Genomic DNA, 21,703 nt, shown 5'->3' on the forward strand with positions numbered 1-21,703 from the left:
CCAGGCCAGGGAGGTTATTCATAGTAGAAGATAGTATGGAAGCCTTCGGCTACTACAGAATGTGCCTATTCAGGAATGCCTCAATCTCGCCATCACTGACAAGCAACTCTGGTTAACGATCATTGACTGAGATGTATGACCCCGGGCCCGTATGATTTGTTTATGCGGGCAATATGCGACCTGTTCATATTATTATACTTCCGCGTGCACATTGTACATCAGGGGCGTAGCATGCAGTCGGTCCGGCATTGGCCGAACCACTTTTTTTTAACACAATGCCAAAAAACCCAGAATGCAGGATTTTGCACCCTAATTTCAAAATGTTCAAGGGGAGACCCCGGGCTCTCCTCCGGCCGGACGACCGCCAACGGCGGTGCTAAGCGCCTGATACATGATCACGGTAGCTAACTAGTAGCCTCCATTGTAGATACTCGACCGCGACCAAAACCATGGTGAAGCTGAGACTCGTGTGTGTTACAATCATTGAAGGTGTAACACACACGAGTCTCAGCTTTGCCACAAAAAAAAAGAGAGTCGTAGGGTTTTCTCTACTGTTCCAGTGGTCCAAAGTCGCAAAAGTGGCTTGCAGTATTTGTCCGGCAATTCAATGTTTGAATCTCAAGATCATGGGTTTTTTTCTAGGAAAAATGAGAACTTGTGGTAACCATGGCAATACGGCACACGCAGCGCATACACACACACACACACACACGGGCGCGCACACACAAACTCCGTGTCACAGATTCGCTACACATGCACTGGTAGATAAAAACGCACTCAAACCCAGCCGAACAGGTCACAACATCACAAAAGCAAATGTCCAAGAACAGAAAGGAATTAGCCGCGAACAGCCAAATGACATAGCTTGCAGTGAAAGGATACGAGTCAAATAAAAGCTGAAACTTGTATAGAGCGAAAACTCACCACACACTACTGCAGTACTGGGATCCTGGATAAAAGCGGAGGGTCAAAAAGTAAAATACTTTATCTTTATATTAGTGTAGGCTAGAGATGACATCATCAATAAAATCTAACAAGATAGTTACCACAGAATGTGATTGCTGGGAAAACTGCCAAGTACTAGTAAAAGTGTAGCTGCTCCGGGTCTGAACAACGAACAGTGGACCTAACTGGAATGAACCAGTAAATATCTCCGTGGACTTGAATCTACGGGCATCTCTGCAGTAACGGCCTGCCTAAACTCAACTAAACGATTTTAAAATATAGGCCGATCCAGCTGTGACTACGCTAGTGCAATGGTGTACCAGATTGCGGAGAGTGAAGAGCCTAAGTGGGTGAAGGAGAGAGACTGTACCATGCATTGCCGGCCTGGCATCATCACAAGCCTGACCTTTCAGAAACAGCCTATGCATGTACTCGCACAGTGTTTTTCTGCTCCTCGACACGGCGGAACAAACGTGTGTATGGCATGCGTCACAATTGCAATACAGCGGTTAGATTCATACGTAGCAGACAGCCTAAGCAACAGTTACGTCACAACGCTAGTGCTTTCTACAAGTGCAGCAGCAGCATATAGCACAGAGCTATGCAGAGACCTATGCAGTGCGAGGCCTCATGCGAGCACGGAACAAGCGCCTACAGCAAACTGTCATCGCGTGCGGACAAGACCAATGGCCCTGGTACAGCTAGCAAGCAGTGGTTATCCCGTCGGCATTGGCGCTGCCACAGTGAAATGCTCAGCTTCGTGAAACACGGCCGCCGCTTTCTTCCACTCCATCAACTCAATCTGAGAAATGTTAGAGCAGAGAAAGAACGACACCAGATTAGGGCTATGGTCAGATAGGCACGAGATAAGTAAGGGGAAATGGAGCTCCGGTCTTCTTCAGACCAGTAGGCAGCACTCAGGGGCGTCGGACACGCTACGCCGGGTCATTACGGTATTGACCGTACCACTCTTTGTCCCAGATAATATGCGGATACCCTGTGAAAAGCACTGATCTGGGCTCCAAATTTCGAAAATTTCCAGAGGAGCCATCCTAACTCCACGAGTAAATTGTGCTTCAGGTGGCTGACCGTACCAACCTGAAATACCTTCCGACGCCCCTGCAGCTGAATCATCAAGTGAGTATTCACAAACTCAGGACATGGCAGACATGAATGCACAAGCAGTACTGGCATGCATGAAGGAGAACCCAGTCCACACTTACCCGCAGTAAGTGCACAGTTTCTCTCTTCCGCACCAGCTCGTGTCGGGCACAGCGGTTCTGCTTGCGCAGCTCGTGACGTTTTGCCTCTTCCCTCGACTCCATTGCAATCGCAATTCCTACAGAGAAGCGCAAACAACAATCAAACATGTTTTTTCGTCCATACCTTAGTATCACGTACATGTTCGTGCATACACATGAGCGTGTACATGCCCAAAGGTGTATTCACGGGATTCTTCTACGCCATAAAGGCACCGCATTCTCCAGAGTATAAGCCGCACTTAAAAACACCAGTAGTTCACCCAAAAAAAAACTCGACTCAGCTTAAATTACGTGAAGTACAATGGTTACATTCACGGTGATAAACAGGGTAGATGTCTGTATTTCGCGACAAAAAAATCCAGTGCGGCTTATACTCCAGAAAATACAGTATCTCCACTTGTTCATTCGAACTGAGCGAACATGGCTGGATTACAGGTGCCGTTTCTACACAATGTTCAGGGAGCAGCTCACAGGAATACATGTAGTGACTGGCACTGCAGTAGGTGGAACCCACCGGTATAGCACAGTACACTGTTCTAGTCACCGCTGTACACGGCGCCTGCACCGCATACAGCCAAGAGCACATCAGTATGCCCTGTTCCGTGGACTGATTCCACCACCACGGGAATAGTGAATACACGAGGTAAAGCCCAGCATAGCACAGTACACTGTTGTAGCCACTGCGGCACTGACTGTCAAGTGCTTTACAGACGAGAGTACAGCATGTAGGAGCATGCACTGCTAGAACTCCACCATCATGGGAATAGTGAATACACAAGGTAGAGCCCAGTATAGCACACTGTACTGCACATCGCTGTATGCGCACAATAGTGCATGCAATGCTGGAATTCCACTCCCATGCATGCATATGCGGCCTACATTCTCCCCAAAATACGACGCATAATGTCATCACCATGCCGACCACATGCATCCGGAATTCATATACACATTCTCTTCACTCCCTTTCAGTTAAATTCTCTAAACTGCTCAGCACAGCCTGCCACTTCACATTACTCATCCGATTTCAGCCCCTGTCAACATCAATGTGGCTTAGTCATGCATAGATTCACTGGGGATCCAGTACTAGTGGCTGTTCTCACCGTTGATGATGCGAGTGACTCTCCACAGTCTCACAAATAGCAGCAGAGCCACAGCAGCACCGTGACTAGAGGGTACATGTAACACACATACATGTACATACACACACACACACACACACACACACACACACACACACATACACACGCATGCACACACACACACACACACACACACACACACACACACACACACACACACACACACACATACACACACACATACACACACACAACAATAGGCAAGACATTATGGCATTTACTTCAAGTAGAAAGACCGGCATTTGAAAACCATTCTTTCCACACATGCCAACCTCCATTCGGTCCCACCTATTTTGAGCGGGACAGTCCCTAATTGGACTAAAATGCATGCATAAAATGTTATACACAAGGTGACAGCCTTTTGCAAAAGTCTGTCCGTCATCCAAGTTTTTAATGCCCATTCCCCTTTCTCTCGCATGCACCACGTTTCTCACCTCCATGTAGCACCCACCCTGGCACTCACGCTCAACCTCTAACCATCCTGGCACTCATGCTCAACCTCTAACCATCCTGGCACTCATGCTCAACCTCTAACCATCCTGGCACTCATGCTCAACCTCTAACCATCCTGGCACTCATGCTCAACCTCTAACCACCCTCAGAAACAGAGAAGCAATATGCTACCACAGAAGAGCAAGTTGCCTGGCATTGCTTGTGCTTTCCTGTACCACTTGATGGGCAGACATTTCTAGTGTGCACACAGGTTATCTCACGCTGGACACGTGAGTACCACATCCGGCACAGTGAGCAGGATCTGCTCAAACCGCACGACCTGACATCTCAATGCTAGCGGGTAGCCAAGCGGAAGAGGCAAGGAGGGGCCCCTGCCCAGCATTTTGGCTTTCAGAAAGCTCCTGCGCTACTTGCTGGGCAGACACTTTCTAGTGTGCACTGATCGTCGCAAAGAGAGATTATTAGATCTCCCGGCTACCATCGAGGCCTGACTAGAGTCCCTCAGCCAGTTTGACTGCGCTGTCTAGTGCTGCCCAGAGCGGTCCCGTGGCAGCTTCGTAAGGAAGCTCTGCCCTTCAGGATACTAAGCAGTGTGTTGTGTGAGCGGAAGACACACCGACATACACTGTACTACGTGTACTCACTGCACAAAGATGTCCAGGAAGAGAGCTGTCGTCACTACAATGCTGTCAAACACCTGCAGACCAGTATTCAGGACAAATACAGAAAACAACGTGAGTGGAAAGTCGTATGTTGCACTCTTAGAGCTATTAGCATAGCAGAACAGCAGGATGGTGTTGCAGGGGTTAGGTTGAAATTCTGGGCACATAGGCCGACTGGTGTATTGAATACCCTTGAGTCAGGTAATTCCACAAATGCTTCCACAAAACAATCACAGTGTACTACTACTGCACAGAGCTGATACCCAGCACACAGAATCTAGATAGGCTGCAACCACTGCGAAAAGCCCCCAGGCTACACACTTGCAGCTGATAACAAGTACTGCTGAGGGCAACTACAAGGCGTGCCTTCCGAGATGGATGGGCTGGTACACAAAGGTACTGGGTGACACCCCTCCCACTCACACTCCACCACACCCATACCCCCCCCCCCCCCCCACACACACACACTGTCTGCATAGGCTCTTATGCTAAACAGCATATAAAAGTAAACCCTGGCAGCAGAGCAAATAGTGTCTTTGTGCACCATGTGAGCAGAGTAAATAGTGTCTTTGTGCACCATGTGAGCGAGGCTAGTCCATCAGATTGTCTATTCATCAACAATTGAAGTTTGCTTACCTCCAACTTTCTCTTGAAGAATTCTCTTTGCAGCACAACCAGGCGAACAATGGACTGTAGGGGAACAAAACAATACACCAACATACAGAATTTGAAAGGTGGAAACATAGTAACGACTTGACACCAGAAAGCATTACTGAGTCAAAAACATCAACAAGTCTTGCTACCACTGCCTGCGACTCATGTTCTTCGCGTGGCAGTAGACCATGGCCGGGATCATGCTCGAAATACTGGCAGAATCTGCTCAAGAGGCTGTGAAATCGGCAGAATCATACAAAGCCTATGCCAGGCAATTCCTCAGATTCTGCTCCTCTCTCTCCTCTGTATCTACGTGTATACCAAACATGCATGGAATCTTAGGAAATTAGAGGCCACCTGCCACGTACTGCTCTGCCGCAAACATACCAGAAAAGTCACTAAATTCTACTGGTTTTAATGCTGACACTGACCACCAAGGGATATGTGGCAGTAGCAGTGACCAGGGCAGCTCCAGACCTGTCAACACGGGGCTGTTGGACTGGTGCAGCGTGCAAATTTGACTCACGCAATCGTACTTCATTAAGTTAATGACCAGCCATGACATGCATAATGCACTCCACGCCCTGGTGTTAGTGCATTCCGTTGCGGCTCACCTCCAGCACAAAACAGGACAGGACGGCGATGCTGAGCTTGTGTAGAATCTCTGACGGGTCCTTGTCCGCTTTGGTGTATTCTATGGGAGCACATAGCAAAGGGGAATATGAACTAAGTTAGTTCAGCTTGCAGCTGTAGATACTTCAGGCCCAGGTAGAACCAGTCCGATTGGTGAGACCATCATGGCCGCACCAACCTTTTGGCTACCAATGCTTACTGCTGAGGAGGTCATGTGCACAGTAAAACCTGTAACTAGAGACCAGCCTGGTACTACAGACCAGCCTGGTACTACAGACCAGCCTGGTACTACAGACCAGCATGGTACTACAGACCAGCCTGGTACTACAGACCAGCCTGGTACTACAGACCAGCGTGGTACTACAGACCACTTCGCCAGGCACGGACGGTCTCACATTCATAATGATAGTTGTGCGGTGCAAACCTCTAACTAAGGACCACCTGCCACTAAAGACCGCTTTCTCTGGCCCCAAGGGGTGGTTGTTAGTCACAGGTTTTACTGTATCACTATAATCATACACAAACTGTATGAAAGACTAGAGTATGGCCGGACCAATCCAAAATGTCTTCCGCCGGTCCTGTATTTTCACTATTTTATCCAAGAAAATAGCTGGCTGGCTTCATCCACACGAAACTGGACGCTTTCAACAACATTGGCGCTCCCATACATCTTCGCTACACTCTCGAAACGGTGTCTGGGAAGATGGGCCTTGCCCGGAAATTCAGATGATTTTCTTTTTTTCTTTCAGTGATTGGTGTATCCCAGAGACCGTTTGGAGAGTGTCGTGAAGATGTATGGGTATAGTGGATGGCTACAGTGGAGTCTTCGCATTTTGAGAAAGAGCATTACATGTCGGAAGTAGATACATAGTTTTGGTGAATAACCAGTATTAAACTTACCGTCTACGCAGGTGTGTCGGCCACCCTTGTACAGGCATGTGGTGTAGTTCGAGTTGAAGGAGCAGTCCCACATCGATCCATTCACGGTGGCTTCAACCAGCGGGCAGTCATGATCGTGAGCGCACTCATCCGCACCTGCAAGAAGCAGAGCATTTTCTCACGGGTCGTTTCCATGGTTTCTGGTCCCAATAAACATGGCCAATTTGGCCCAGTGTTTTTGAAGGAACATTGGCGGAAATGTTTCGTTTTCCAAACTTGTTTCTTTTTATCAAATAAGTATGTGTTCCGGAAACGCTAGCAGGCTGATGGGACGTGTCACTGACGACAAAAGCATAGTATTAGTTATGCTGCCACTAACGTTACTCATACAACCCTGGTCTTGAGACATAGCAGCCACTCGTATCTCGCTGCTACGAGCTGCTAGCTCTTTCCTAAATCTCTCGGGAATAAACAGCAAAGTGTGCACATTAGCACTGGCAAAGGTTGTGTTGAGAAACACAACCAGCTTAGGAAGTTTCGCTTGTGCCAGGACCCCCATGACTGAGATACCACGGTGGCAGATACAGCGCCTAGGGGCGAACCGAAACAAAACTCGAGCGAAGACAGGAACTAAACTCAAAAGAAAAGACAACAATTCGAAGACTCAAATCTCCGCACCAAACCAAAAACCGGCCACTACTAGTCTGTGTACGGAAAACACACAAGTAATAATTCTTTGTTGCCATCTTCAGGTCCGTCAAGTAGCGCGCTTGCAGTAAAAACTTGCTGCTCAATGAAATCCAGTCGAGTCACTTTGGTCACTCAAGTAAGTAGTTAGTTTGCGCCTTGGATCATTCCGCAGCCCAGTGTTCGCAGGTCTAGGGCAGCACAACGCCTGGCGTGTACCTGAGTGTTTCGACTGGATTATTTTCATTGGCACTTGTCCCTATAAAGGCTATCACTATCATCTGATCATTATGCACAGGAAGCCAGCCTAGCTCTGCATAGCATGCCCTGGCACTAGTACTTAGTACGTCTACCAGGGATCCGGGAGTCGTAGATCTACTCAAACCAGGTTTGGGTATGACTCCCTGGTGCCCACTGGCACTGGCACTGTTACATGTACAGTCGGAGTGTTGGTATGCGACCCTGCATTTTGAGGGTAGGCGACCTCCCCGGACGTCCTGATGTACAGTAGATCTACTGCTAGCATACTGCTAGTACCAGTGCTAGTCTACTGCAGTACTGGCAGCTCAACCTACCATATGCACAGGCAAAGGCGGATCTGGAGTCTTTTGTCAGATTGGGCGATTGCTTCGTGGTGACAACTAACTTGATTCTAACGCAAACCGCACACAGTATTCTACTGTGGGCAGATGGCGGATAATGCCGGCAGAAAAACTGGAAAAATGTGGTACTTTTTCTGGTATGACTGTTCCATGCATGTTTGGTATGTGAATAAAGAAATGGAGCACAAGGAAGTGCGTGCCATAAGGACAGTAAAATAATAAAGAACTTTGGTAACTGGTTTGTGTGGTTCCGCCAATTTCCGAGTGACTGCTTTTCGAGCAGCATCTGCCAATCAGTTTCGAGCATCATCCGCCAAGGCCAGGCGAGCGGATGGCAGTGTAGATCTACATGTACGGCACATGAATTATGACTCGGAAGTACAATGTAAGTTGAGTCGTTGAGAGCTGGGCCATGGGAGTGATCACCTTACTGTCCTGGCATATGCAACCTTACCTCCTCCTAACACAGCTTATATCATGAACTATCTCCTTGCTGACTAAGGGATGGGATCTTTTGTAGCATTGCATTATAAATTATTAAATAATGGCGGTAGGCTGTCCATAACAATACAAAAGAGCAAAGCAGCAATGTACATGATGGACATGTACTTACGAAGGATTTCCAAGTCTAGGATAAGCTCTCCCAGAACGATCAGGATGTCGAGAACAATCAGGAAGGCGATGAACTCGTGAAAGTGATGGTTCTTGGTGAGGTAGGCCTTGAAATTTTCATGTGATCGCCAGCTGTGGTGAAATAGGACATGGAGAGATATCACACTGCGTCAGTACAACACAAGTGACTATGACTGGATATTATAATACTCAGTAGAATAGTATGAATATGCAGATAATGAATAATGCAATGAGAGTGTATGACTAAGTGTGTGTGTGTGTGTGTGTGTGGTGTGTGTGTGTGTGTGTGTGTGTGTGTGTGTGTGTGTGTGTGTGTGTGTGTGTGTGTGTGTGTGTGTGTGTGTGTGCGTGTGTGTGTGTGAGAGAGAGAGAGAGAGTTTGTGTGTGTATGTATGTGTGTGTATGTGTGTGTGTGTGTGTCTGTCTGTATATGTGTGTATGTGTCTGTCTGTCTGTGTGTGTGTGTGTGTGTGTCTGTGCATGTGTATGTGCGTGTGCATGTGTGCGGGTATGCGTACACGTGTCCATGTGTGTGTGTTTGTATGCTTGTGCGTGTTTGTGTGAGTGGGCATGCATGATGTATTCTCCAACTGACGTACAAGTCCTTGAAATCATGCGATGGTTCATCCTCCGGCTCTGGATCATGAAACTCATCATAGTAATGGTGCTCAAGATCAGGTAGCGGTCGACCGTCCAGCTCGAATGTGGTGCGATGCACTGCTGCTTTCTGCTGAGCTATATACGCAGCATGGTGATCACTGCAGGGCAAAAGATAACAACATGAAGAGCATGTGAGTTATAGGTCGATGGCGACAAGCACACTTTGCAGTGCCCATTCCAAAGATGTACATGTATGCTCTAAACATCTAGCCACAACATTGCATTGTGGCAGTGATAGAAACTGTGTAGGGTTTAGTTGTGCAATGACGTCATTATCTGAGGTTTTTCATGGATGACATCACAAGTACTAGTTGCAGTACATACATGCACCGGGGTACTAACTAACCTCAAGTAATAGTTGAAGCCTAATGTTAGAGTGTAAGATTTGTTTAGAGGGAGAGAGAAGGGTATTGTTTGGAACATAGCTTACTCATCATATGCTGGTGGATCGCCTCGGCTGCTGGTACCACTCTTCGTTGCGGATCCCGACGAGCTGGTTTCTCTGTGGATTGTTGATGGGAATAGAGATAGACGTGCATGTGCACACACACGCACACATACACACACACACATATACACACACACATACACACATTCACACGCACATACACACACACACACACACACACACACACGTTGAACGCATGTTCATGGGCAGCAGAGAAAACGATGGTGATAATAATCATGTCCTCGACACCGACAATAACAAGTTGTTCTCAATTCCCTTTCGGACGGGCCGCAGTTCACCAGGTTTTGACAAATTAGAGCAGCCTCCGGTCCTGTTACTGGCTCTAGCCCTGTGAGTGAAATACCCAGTGACATACGCCACTCATATTGTGCAGCAACCACCCTAAATACAATCATCATGTCTTGATCCTAGTTACCATACTCGTCCTGATACAAGTAGTTTGTAGGGTGTTCTGAATTGGCATGATTGTTACCCGCGCTGATGTGCAGCTGCTTCTACATGTACCATAGAATTTGTAGATCTTCTTGCAAACCACTACAATGTAGACTCTCTGCCAAAGAGAAGACCTTCCCCCACCCCCACCCCTGGTCAGCCAGGCACAAGTGCTAGCAATGTACATTGTACATTGTACACAAAGTGACTGCTTTTGTGGTGTACATTGTACATGTACATGTGTAATCTGCTTTCCATCACTGAACAGCTCCACCCATACCAAGAGTACATAACTCTTGCCCATACGCAATACTGTTTACCGGTATACACTGCCATGGATGGTAATGAACAGGTGATTCGATCACGTGCCGTCACTAACCTCACCTACTCAGAACACACGGTGATAGTGAAACCCCTACTACACTAGGAGACTGCTAAAATATACAATGGCCCCACGCAGGCCCGAACGTTGCCCTCTTGGGGCACCTCCGAGACGTACAAAGGTGACCACCTGCTGGTAATGACTGGGGCTTGGCCAAGTTGCCTTAAGGGAGGCCATACATATGTACATGCAGTAATCACTGTGCCGCACTGTGCGTGCTGAACATACTTTCCGTTTACCATCTGTCAACTCTACCGGCAACATGCACCAAAGAGTATCACAATGATCACCTTCAGTCTTGAGTAACCCTGATGCGTCGTGAGGTAACTCCCACAACTCATACTGTGCTGCTTTTCACTCAACTGTTCGAAACTATATCATACTCGTCAACGTTTCGGTCTTAGACCATCACGGGGACAATGAAATGAAGTGAAAGCAGGCTGGAGTGTATTTGAATTTGTGCCCTCAAGCAAATCTTACAACCGACTAAATCTGAACCTCGAGCGTAGTGACAGGGAAATGGTTTTGTTCTTCCCTGGCTCCTTGTAATCATAATAATAATATCTCTGCAGTACCATGTGCAACTTGTCAAGTACTAGTACATGTATGGTGAGGACAGAATACTGTACCTGATACCAGCTATACTATCAAGAAAAGCTTACATTGTACTACCATCAGGAGCAGATAGGCTCCCAGCTTGTCAAGAGCAAAATACTTTGATACCATGTTCAGTGTGTACGGACTACAGAGAGACGTGTTCATTACTAGAAGTAGAATGGAGTAGTAGTTCTGGCCAGGATACGCCTCGATCAAGCTAGTGATGCTGTTGCGGATGTGGATCCGAACAATGCGGGTAATCTTCAAGTACTTCATCCTTCAGCACTAAAAGTACGCGAATCAGACGTGTGTGCACTGCAGTACTGATTGCCAGACATCCTCGTAGCTCTTTCCGGCACCCTGTACACTGTGGAACCGTGACCCACTCTACATGATAAACTTCTACTGTAGTCTACATGATAAACTTCTACTGTAGTCTACTGCTAAACTGCTCTCTGTTTGATGAGATGTGCATTTTGCCCGTACAAGAAGAGGCTATACCGACTAAACTGCTCTACAAAGAGTAAGTGCTGATATCGATATGAAGAGACCTTTACACTGACACTGAGCAGGTACTAGTAGTAGTAAACCACACTGCACTGTTGCCTGCTGCCTAGTGCTGGACAGTTGGAGGGTGAGTACGAGTACCCGTACATGTACGACCGTGTTTCAACATAGACAGCACTGGCAATACCAGTCAAGACGATTGAGTATTGGCTCTTAGCATTGCCGTGTGACTTTGAATAATACAGTAACATCTGGTGTAAGGGACCTCTGGGTTTAGCGACCACCTGCTCTTAACCGTTTTCCCTTGCACGGACAGTTCTACACAGACACTGTGGGACCTGGTTCAAAAGACCACCTGGCTTTAACGACCGCTTTTGCTTGCACCGTGGGGTGGTCGCTTAAACCAGGTTTTACTGTAATTCAAACGTTAACACCATAAAGCCGCCATTACTCAGCATTGTGTACGCTCTACACTGTTCTGAACTGCACAGCACTGCTTGGGAGAAGTGGCTTGAGTGTCGCACTTAAAGGGGCACTCCGGGAATATTTTCGGTGGTGTGTTCTCTTCATGGGGGCCTTATATGGCCCCCAAGGAATGGGGAATCGCGAAAACTAGGCCCAAAAAGTCGATATATGAAGCTAGGGAGGGCCAAGTTTGTCTCCTCTTTTGATGGTTTTGATGACGTCACGTGTGATTAGTATTCAAATTCTCTGCATTTGAAGATCTTAGTTGTTTGAATTTTCTGGTGATGAAGAACGATGTTTGGTCAACATTCCCAAGCTTCACAACTGCGACCATACTCTAAGGAACCTGAAGGACCTCCTGAGGTGCCACTGGTAGAAGCGCAGCCTGATGACGGCCAGGAAATTGGAGCGGACGACTTCACTGGTCGACAAGGAAATAACGATTGGTGTTCCTGCCAGAAATGTGGGGTGATGCAGAGGGCAGTCGATTACCTTCGCTGTCGAGAGAGCGCTGCAGCTGTTAGCATTGACAGCCCTTTGACGTGCGTTACACATCACCCCGACTTCGTGTCAGCTTGTCTAAAAAAACTGTTCTGACCATATGCCTCACGACATTATAGAGAATTTCGGGATCCTCGTACGCGGACCAGTGAAGTCGTCCGCTCCAATCTCCTGGCCCTCATCAGGCTGCGCTTCTACCAGGGGCACCTCAGAGGGTCCTTCAGGTTCCTTAGAGTAGGTCCGCAGTTGTGAAGCTTGGGAATGTCGACCAAACATCGTTCTTCATCACCAGAAAATTCAAACAACTAAGATCTTCAAATGCAGAGAATTTGAATACTAATCACACGTGACGTCATCAAAACCATCAAAAGAGGAGACAAACTTGGCCCTCCCTGGCTTCATATATCGACTTTTTGGGTCTAGTTTTCGCGATTCCCCATTCCTTGGGGGCCATACAAGGCACCCATGAAGAGAACACACCACCGAAAATATTCCCGGAGTGCCCCTTTAAAACCACTCATGGCCCCATGGAATATACACATCGACCGTCAATCAAGAAGGATATGACGCACGAGCTGGTTGCATGCAGCCATGAGTCTGCGCTTCCCGATTTCCCAAGTCATGCCTAGCGTCTAGCCATGTCCAGAACTAGAAACACTCATCTTATGAAACTAACTAATACTTGCCTAAAGACAGTACATGTATAGTCTTCTGTCCACTATTATACCTCGGTTGCAGAGATTGATGAAAGAAAACTTCGGTAATCAAGACTGGACAAGAGTCAATAGTCCTGGAGGGCTTTTCCTAATGTCTTTGAAGCCCCTATGATAGAGAGAGTAAGTTCCAGGGCACTAGCTCTGAGTACTGTGATGCAAACGCCAGACAGAGGCCGGAACAGAGCATGCAGCGGCACGGTGTAAAACTGGAGCGGGTTGTTCGTGTTTTACTACTACTTGGTCAGGGTGTGAGATGTGGGCTTGCCCCCCAGAACTGGATTTCCTGGAGTACACCATGCAGTTCACACACACTGCAAGCACATGCTCTGGAACAGGAAATAACGGGTACAATGGCCGGCCTTGTGGACAGGAAACAACGAAACCACGTGACTGCAGTAGAGTATGTACAGGGCTTCCTGGTACTGTAATCTGTATCTCATACCGCCATTATGTACATGTGCATGTGTGTGCAACAGTAACCACCATCCTACTAATAAGCGTACATGTGTAAATGTGTTCGTACTAGCACAGTCATTGGCATGATTACAACAGCATTTCCCACATGCTCATACTAGTACTGGCTACGCTGATACGGATACAGGCACTACTACTTCTTCTTCTTGCCATTATTCACTTAGGGGGGGGGGGGGGCTTTGAATAAATCATGGAGTGACTCAACCCACCAAGGACACTACTACCGTGACATGTACGTGCAGTACACTACACAACCACACATCCGGACGTGCAGTCACAGCAGCAGGACAAAGAGCACAATGCGTTTCCTGGTCCACTCACACACACTCACATACTCTTCACGCAAACTCACACACACACACACACACACACACACACACACACACACACACTCACATACTCTTCACGCAAACTCACACACACACACTCACTCTCAAACACAATTCACAATAAGCTACCGCCTACCCAGGCTACATACTACAGACAGTGTCAGGAGAGTGAAGTCGGTCAAACGCAGTAACTTTCAGCAACGACTTCAAAGACCTCACTTAGCGCCAGCGGCGGACAGCCCTTCCCGACACCCGTGAATTCAAGGTTTTTGCCTGTTTCCTGGTTGTACAGGGGAGGTCCATAACAAGTTCACACAATAGCACGACCAGTTGGGGCTATGGGAAATGTCCTGACTTCAGACATGTTCAGCAGTTTAAAAACTCTTTGGGAGCCCCACCATACTTTTAAAAACGTGCAGAATTCTACACATTCAACTGCGAAACTTCAAATTAACACCCGGCAATAGCAATACATTTCTAAGTTCCTTCTTCAGCGTACCTGTACCTGTACTGTAATGGCAGTAGTCACACCAGGCAGCCCTGTACATGTGTTTTGCTGAATCCTGATTCCGAAGAATGGCGTTCGAGTTGGAATGCTCTAGGCTGTCAGCTAACGCCTAGCGCCTGCACATCACCAATGATTGCATGATTGTGCTGTCATTTTGACTTGTGCACAGGTCAGCAGCGTAACCTGAGGCACGATAGTCCATACGAACTAACCCTATCCACGATGGCGCATGGATTCCATCACGACTAGAGATGGCCGCACTGCATCACTAGTCTAGCGACATGCTTTTACAGTGATGTGCTGAACAAATCAGTTGAATTACATGTACTCGCGGCCCTGTTTCCGTCATTGTTTGACAATGCAAATAATAATAATTATTATGTCATGGCTGTCAATTATCTGGTCCGAATGCTGAGTTTCACCACACACTATGACACAGCTGCGGTCCTGCTGTCACGCTGCATAACCCGACAGCAATGAGTCAGTCATGCCATGCAAATTTCATCATAATATTATCCATTTCCACACAGCCCTGTGTGCCCGTTCCATGCGTCAACACTAACAACGAACAAAGGCATAACGGACCGGAAGCACGGAGTTACACCTCATTGTAATAGCCAAAGACAAATTGAAATCGACACGAGGCAATAATGGGTGTAAGAAATGGCCAAGACCTGGCCCGGTAACTCTCGTCATGTACGTACGATTTCGTCGGAGAAGCGGACTTGGCCGTGTCCTCCTGTCGAGAAGTGTTGCCGGACGAACTGCGAGCTCCTTCCGCATCGCTCAGAACCTCAAAGAGGCCTGGCGTGCCGGCTTCAGTCGCTGCGGAGACGTCAGACATGATTACCAACTCTGGTCGTCTACAACGATCAGTGCTGGCTAGAAAGAGAGAGTGGGGGAGAGATCTGCAAGGCAAGAAACTCGTCCTGTCTGCCTATTGTCGGACTAACGTTTTCGGACGTTTCTTCTTCTGGTGGTTTTTATATCCTGTCCATTTGTACTTGTGTCTTTCATCACGACTTGTCAGCTAGCAATCAGTGGCTTTGCACGGCGGCAGGATGCTCAGTCAATGGCCACTACTACCCGCACGACTCGCGGGCGGATCGCTTGCTCCACCTAGCTGAACCACAGATATGATAAGCAGGCAGGCTGCAGGTGCTGCACAGCGCGGGCATTCAGCACCCGATTGCCCCTGCCCCCCCCCCCCCCCCTCCACATACAGTGACATTGTAGTCACACGACTTTGTGCATGCGATGGTGCGCGGGCAGCACACCCAGCCGGGGCACCGCACTCAGGAACAAAGGGCGCACTCGACGCATGAAGCCCTCACCTACAATGCAATTTGTTCAACCAATACAATCATGTACTGTGTACCAGTACTACCAATACTACATGTGCTACTAGTCAAAGTTAGTTCTTAGGAAATGGGAATATTGTATGGGTATGTGTACCTTACGGAGTAGAGTGCTTAGCCGCTCAAGTAAGTAGTTCTCCTATAGTTCTACTATAGCGGAAGATTCCATAGAGTGGTTTACTCGCTGGATGCTTCACACAACAAAGAGAAGCATGACATGACTTTGTATTATCATTCTGTTCATCGTTACTCACTTCCAGAATGGGCCCACTCAGTAGCCCATGGCGAATAATGCCGGCAGAAAAATCGGCAGAATGTGTTACTTGTTCTGGTATGTCTCATGCATGTTTGGTATGTAGATAAAGAATTCGATCAGAATTCAAGGAAGTGCCTGCCATAAGTTTTGTATGGTTCTGCCAATTTCACTGCTTTTCGAGCAGAATCTGCCACATTTTTCGAGCATTATCTGCCAAAGGCTACCACTCAGAGACCGTCCGTTCCCCCTGATGTACATGGCTGTACTAGTGGATGCTCTCAGGCGACTTGACATTCAACAAAGGTTCGAAGTAGACCTACACGCAGGCGATCAAGGACCCTGTAGGTTAGACCGTCTGTACGGACAATATCTAATTGTAAAATCATGTAAATCTGGATAGAAAAGGCCTGCTGGCTCGAGTGTAAGTAACTAAGTTACTTACTTCTAGAGGACGCCCACCATTCAAGCCGGCTTTCAAAGACCCTGTTTCGTACCATTTTTACACTCTAAGGTAGACGTTGCATAACATCTCTACGTACCATCGGCAGTCTCAGTAATGCAGGCAGGCGAATGCCTCGGGCTAGCTGAAATTGACGAGCGAAAATGAACCGCTCCGGAATTCTCAAATTGTGTTCCAATCAAATTATTCCGGCGGCTTTTGAGAGCGAAGGTCCATTGCCATGGGGCTAGTAAGGCTTGGACCTGCACGAACCCTATTCGTCAATCAAACAATTCTGCTTTGGAGTTGTTTCCACCAAGCTAGCGGTGTTTCTTGATAGCCACAATCACAATGACATTTCCATGACAGAAGGGGAAGTCGAACTCGACTGCCACGCACAGCCGTCATATCAGTGCTTCCTCATCCCCGGCGCACGTTGATCTACGGAGCACACATTGCTGGAAGCGAGACATCAAAGCTACTATCTACCGCTATGAGAGAGCCTTATCCGAAATTAAAGGGGGCCGACGTCGGCCGTTAGATCTCTGCATCGTGCCAGGTGACGATTGCACGGACATGCACATACATGTATGCCGTACTTCGAAGTACTTCCTGAAGATGGACCTTGACAGAAAATTCGGATGTCAGATTCTATTTTTTTCAGTGAATGGTGTAGCCCCGAGACCACTTGGAGAGTGGTGTGCAGATGTATGGGTATAGTACAGGATAATACACGTCATCTTGTTCGTAGCTCAGTGGTTGGAACATCGCTAGCTACGAGCGAAGATCCCTGGTTCGAATCCTGGTGGTGATAATCAAGTTTTTTCTTCAGACTTTTCCCGTTTGTGTCTTTCCCTCAAACCAGTGAATTTTTGAGAGTGTGTGAAAATACAGGCAGAGGCTGCTATCGAGGGGATCCCCTTAGCCTATGCTTTAACTAATAGCATCAGGGAGTAGACAATCATAATACCGTGATGCACAGCGGCACAGTACTGTAGTGTAGAGGGAAAGGCGAAAGAGAACGTACACGCACTGCTACATATACATGGTGAGAAAGAAGAATAGAGATGACGAATTGCCTGATCCAGTCTGTACGAAACACGGAGCAGTCCAAATGACTAAAGTACGTACAGATCAGCATCCCTCCAAAAGTATAGTTTGTTCGTGTCTCCTGATATAGCTTAGTACTCCCCTGGACTATCCAACTCAGGTACTCTCTCTCTCTCTCTCTCTCTCTCTCTCTCTCTCTCTCTCTCTCTCTCTCTCTCTCTCTCTCTCTCTCTCTCTCTATCTATCTATCTATCTCTCTATCTCTCTCTCTCTCTCTCTCTCTCTCTCTCTCTCTCTCTCTCTCTCTCTCTCTCTCTCTCTCTCTCTCTCTCTCTCTCTCTCTCTCTCTCTCCCTCTCCCTTTCTCTCTCTCGCTCTTCTCTCTCTCATTTTTTTCTTATCTCCTCTGCTCTCTTCTCTTTCTGTTCTCTGCTACCGTGCGCGTATCATTTCTCTTTTTTCACTCTCCTTTTAATTGGCTTGTCTGCATATTTTATGTTCCGCTTTCCAGTACTAAATTTGAAAGAAAGGACCAAACTGCTACGTGTTATCCGTAGTTTGTGTCCAGCAAAGTAATTAGTTACAAGCAAGATGTTGTGTAGTCAGAAGGTGCAACAGCTAGCACAATACTGACTGATGTGATACTGACATTCAACGACCTGATGATAAGCTCTATCACGTCTAGGATGCGCAAACCAACAGCCTTCCAAATTTGAAAGGTTCTAACGTATGAAATAACATGAGATATGGGACATGTTGGTCCTTTCTTTTAAATTAATTAATCCTTGGCTCTCCATCCGAGGCTTACTTTCCAGTACTAGTACTTGTTCTTCCTTGTTCTTCTTTTCTCTTTTTACCAGTGGCCGGGATATTATTAGGCTTGTTGTGCATGTACCATACATGTTATACTTTCAGCGGTGCACCGGTGAGTTGTCATGACGGCTTCCTGGCTTTCAGCATACTGCAGTCTGTAGCCCAGACCCCTTGTGGTGCTAGTTGTCCCGACGCTGATAGTGATATCCACACAACGACGCCGATACGTACACCACCGCCATCATTCAACGAGACAACGCAAGCATGCATTCATCGGGCATGCTTCGCTTTTCTAAAACCGTTTCATAACTTTTAGAAAAGCGGAGCATGCTTGTATTGGTCCATTATGTCATTGAGCATTTGTGCTCGCGTTTGGATTTGCGAATTCAAATAAAGTATACAAACAAACAAACAAACAATAACGTAACGTCGATACTGTTGTGACTGATCATCATGCGGGGCTCATCAGCTCAACGACGTCCAGAGTGTCACCTGACTCCATCCAGGGAGTCGTATAATAATTATACGACTCCCATGCTTTTCGGCTAGTGTGTTTCTGTGGTATAGCGGACTGAAGAATAGTAAACGTGTTTTGCAATATATGTATGAAGCTATTTTGTACATAGTATGTTCCCATTCCGTTTTTGCTTTGGTGTAGCCCTGAGGTTGATTGCTTATTTATTTCTACCCTTCCTCTCCCCGTACTTCTGTCCCCCCCCCCCCCCTCTCTCTCTCTCATTCCTTTTGTCGTCCACATGTATCAAAGGAGGCGAAATCGCCTGTTTGTGGTGCGACGTTAAAAAAACTTCTACAACAACAACAACTCCCTGACTGACTCTGTGCTCTATAACAGTAGACGTCCTAAAAATGGCGCCCATGTTCGCAATAGATGCACTCAAACAGTCAAAGTTAGTTAGCTCTTGCCGCTTGCCGTGTACGCGTATGATGAGTCGGTTGATGACTTCGAAGGCCGGTCGCCACCACCATCGTTCTTGTACGAGCACAGCCATTGTTTCACGAAGCTGAAGCTAAAAGGTCTTACAAACCAAAAACCGATGTTGTACTTCTACTTCAGTCATCGAAGTGTGCAGTACGTGTGTGACGACGCTCAGCGGCTATGTACCGGTAATCACCGGCCAAATACCACAACGGTAAAAAGACAATGAGGATGCCGGGTTCTTTCACGTTTTCAGCAGCCACTACACATGTACGGACAGACTCTGCATTGACTAATTGTTTGTAGGGGAATGAAAACGGACAACCCACTGTGACGAGCAATGTGTAATGCGAGTGCATCCCAGGAATGCCACCTCTCCAGCCAATCAAGGAAGCGAGTTTCACAGATGACTTCGTGGGTGGGTGTGACCTGTTCTTGCCGCGTTGCTTTGCGGCTAACTTTTAGAGCAGCAGCTGAGCGTTGTGTCCGGCATGGTGTGGTCCGATCCACTCCATACCGGTAGTCCTTGACGGATAATGCCGGCAGAACAATTGGTAGAATTCGGTACTTTTTCTGTTATGTTTCATGCATGTTTGGTATGTGGATAAGGAATGGAGCAGAATTTACATGTACAAATGCCTGCCATAAGGGTTGTATGGTTCTGCCAATTTCACTGCTCCTCGAGCAGAATCTGCCAATTTTTCCAGCATTATCTTCCAAACTACAAGAGCTGCTGGGGGTAGCCCGGGTTATACTCTTGCTACAAGTACTAAACGTATTTTACTCCCTAGCTGCCCAACAGCATTGGGCCTTTTTGGCATCCATAGTGTAAGAGCTTTTTACAAGTTCCGCCAATTCAGCCCAAGGATTCACAGAAATAGTACAAAACGGAAATGACCATCAGAGAAAATACATGTACCGATAAAGTGCAAGAACGATTTCTAGGGCAAAACTGGAATATCCAAGTAGCTATGCACATATGACCAATGCACTAGCGCACTGCTCATCTATTATAATCATAGCGAATACCTATGGCAGATTGCCCATGATCAAAAACAGCTCGATGGTGCAAGGCTTTCTGAATACATGTATTTCGCTCAGACGAGAGATCATTACTTTCCTGGTCAGAGCTGAACACCTGAATAAGGACCAGATCAATTATGCGATAATTTCACGCAAAAAAACCGGTCCATTGTTATTAGTCTTATGCCTGCTTTGATTCCCACTATAGATAAAGCATACAACAACAACAACAACAACAACAACAACAACAACAACAACAACAACAACAACAACAACAACAACAACAACAACAACAACAACAACAACAACAACAACAACAACAACAACAACAACGACAACAACAACAAAGATAAAGATTTGAAACAATGTGAGAATAAAGATTTGAAACAACAACAACAACAACAACACCACCACCACCACCACCACCACCAACAACAACAACTTCTTCTTATTGGCGATGGTGCCATTGTGAGAATAAAGAACTCAACAACAACAACCTCTTATTGGCGATGGTGCCAGCGTGAGAATGAAGAATTCAACAACAACAACAAAATTTTAATGATTTTCTAGGGATTAGGGCAGTATCATGGGCTCATCTATTCAGCATGTAGCTTCAGAAAAGAATTAGCGTCGAAAAAATTAATGTTCCACTGATGATTTTAAAAGAAGATGACTGCGACACAATAACTGTGTCTGTTGGAATGACTGCACCCCCCCCCCCCCCCCACACACACACACGCACACCTCCAATACATTGCCTTTGACGATGAACCTGGTCCAAATGCTTTTACTTGTAAAAAAAAAAAGAAAAGAAGAAGAAATGTACACACATTGCAGACGGCATGCGGCAGGCCATTGGGCGTGGACTGTGGTGCACTGCGTGACTTGCAAGATGAAAGCGGCTGCAGCCGCGTCTCAATAGTACACAAAGACAAGGACATTAATACAGTCGTCGCATCACACAAACAAATCAGCTTATTATTATTCAGCGAAATCCTCTCAAGTGAAATAACAACCAAAGCGCAGCAGCACGAGATACAGCTTTAGAGACCAGGCCTTGTCTCATTTTAAAAATATTAAACTCGGTAGCCGTCGCACGTATCTTCTCATGATAACCATGACAGTTTGAACGGAAATAGAATAAACAATTGATAGATTAGTACGTCGACGTATTAAAAATGAGAATAAACTTGACAATAATTAGAATTCAAACAAGTCTTTCATAATAATTATTATAGA

The 21,703-nt window shown here is 46.8% G+C and overlaps 1 protein-coding gene across 1 annotated transcript; it reads right to left on the bottom strand.

The window, feature by feature from the left end:
• Window positions 1-819: 819 nt before the first annotated feature.
• Window positions 820-15,570, bottom strand: LOC135819193 (uncharacterized). The gene is made up of 11 exons (XM_065332355.1): window positions 15,294-15,570; window positions 9,640-9,711; window positions 9,149-9,307; window positions 8,530-8,660; window positions 6,649-6,783; window positions 5,730-5,809; window positions 5,098-5,151; window positions 4,444-4,496; window positions 3,308-3,372; window positions 2,169-2,284; window positions 820-1,747 (listed from the first exon to the last, which is right to left on the bottom strand). The coding sequence occupies exons 1-11, from the start codon at window positions 15,431-15,433 to the stop codon at window positions 1,661-1,663; spliced, it is 1,092 nt and encodes a 363-aa protein (XP_065188427.1). The 5' UTR covers window positions 15,434-15,570; the 3' UTR covers window positions 820-1,660.
• Window positions 15,571-21,703: the final 6,133 nt, after the last annotated feature.

This window comes from Sycon ciliatum, chromosome 6 (genome assembly GCF_964019385.1).
Source record: "Sycon ciliatum chromosome 6, ocSycCili1.1, whole genome shotgun sequence".
Taxonomy (NCBI): domain Eukaryota; kingdom Metazoa; phylum Porifera; class Calcarea; order Leucosolenida; family Sycettidae; genus Sycon; species Sycon ciliatum.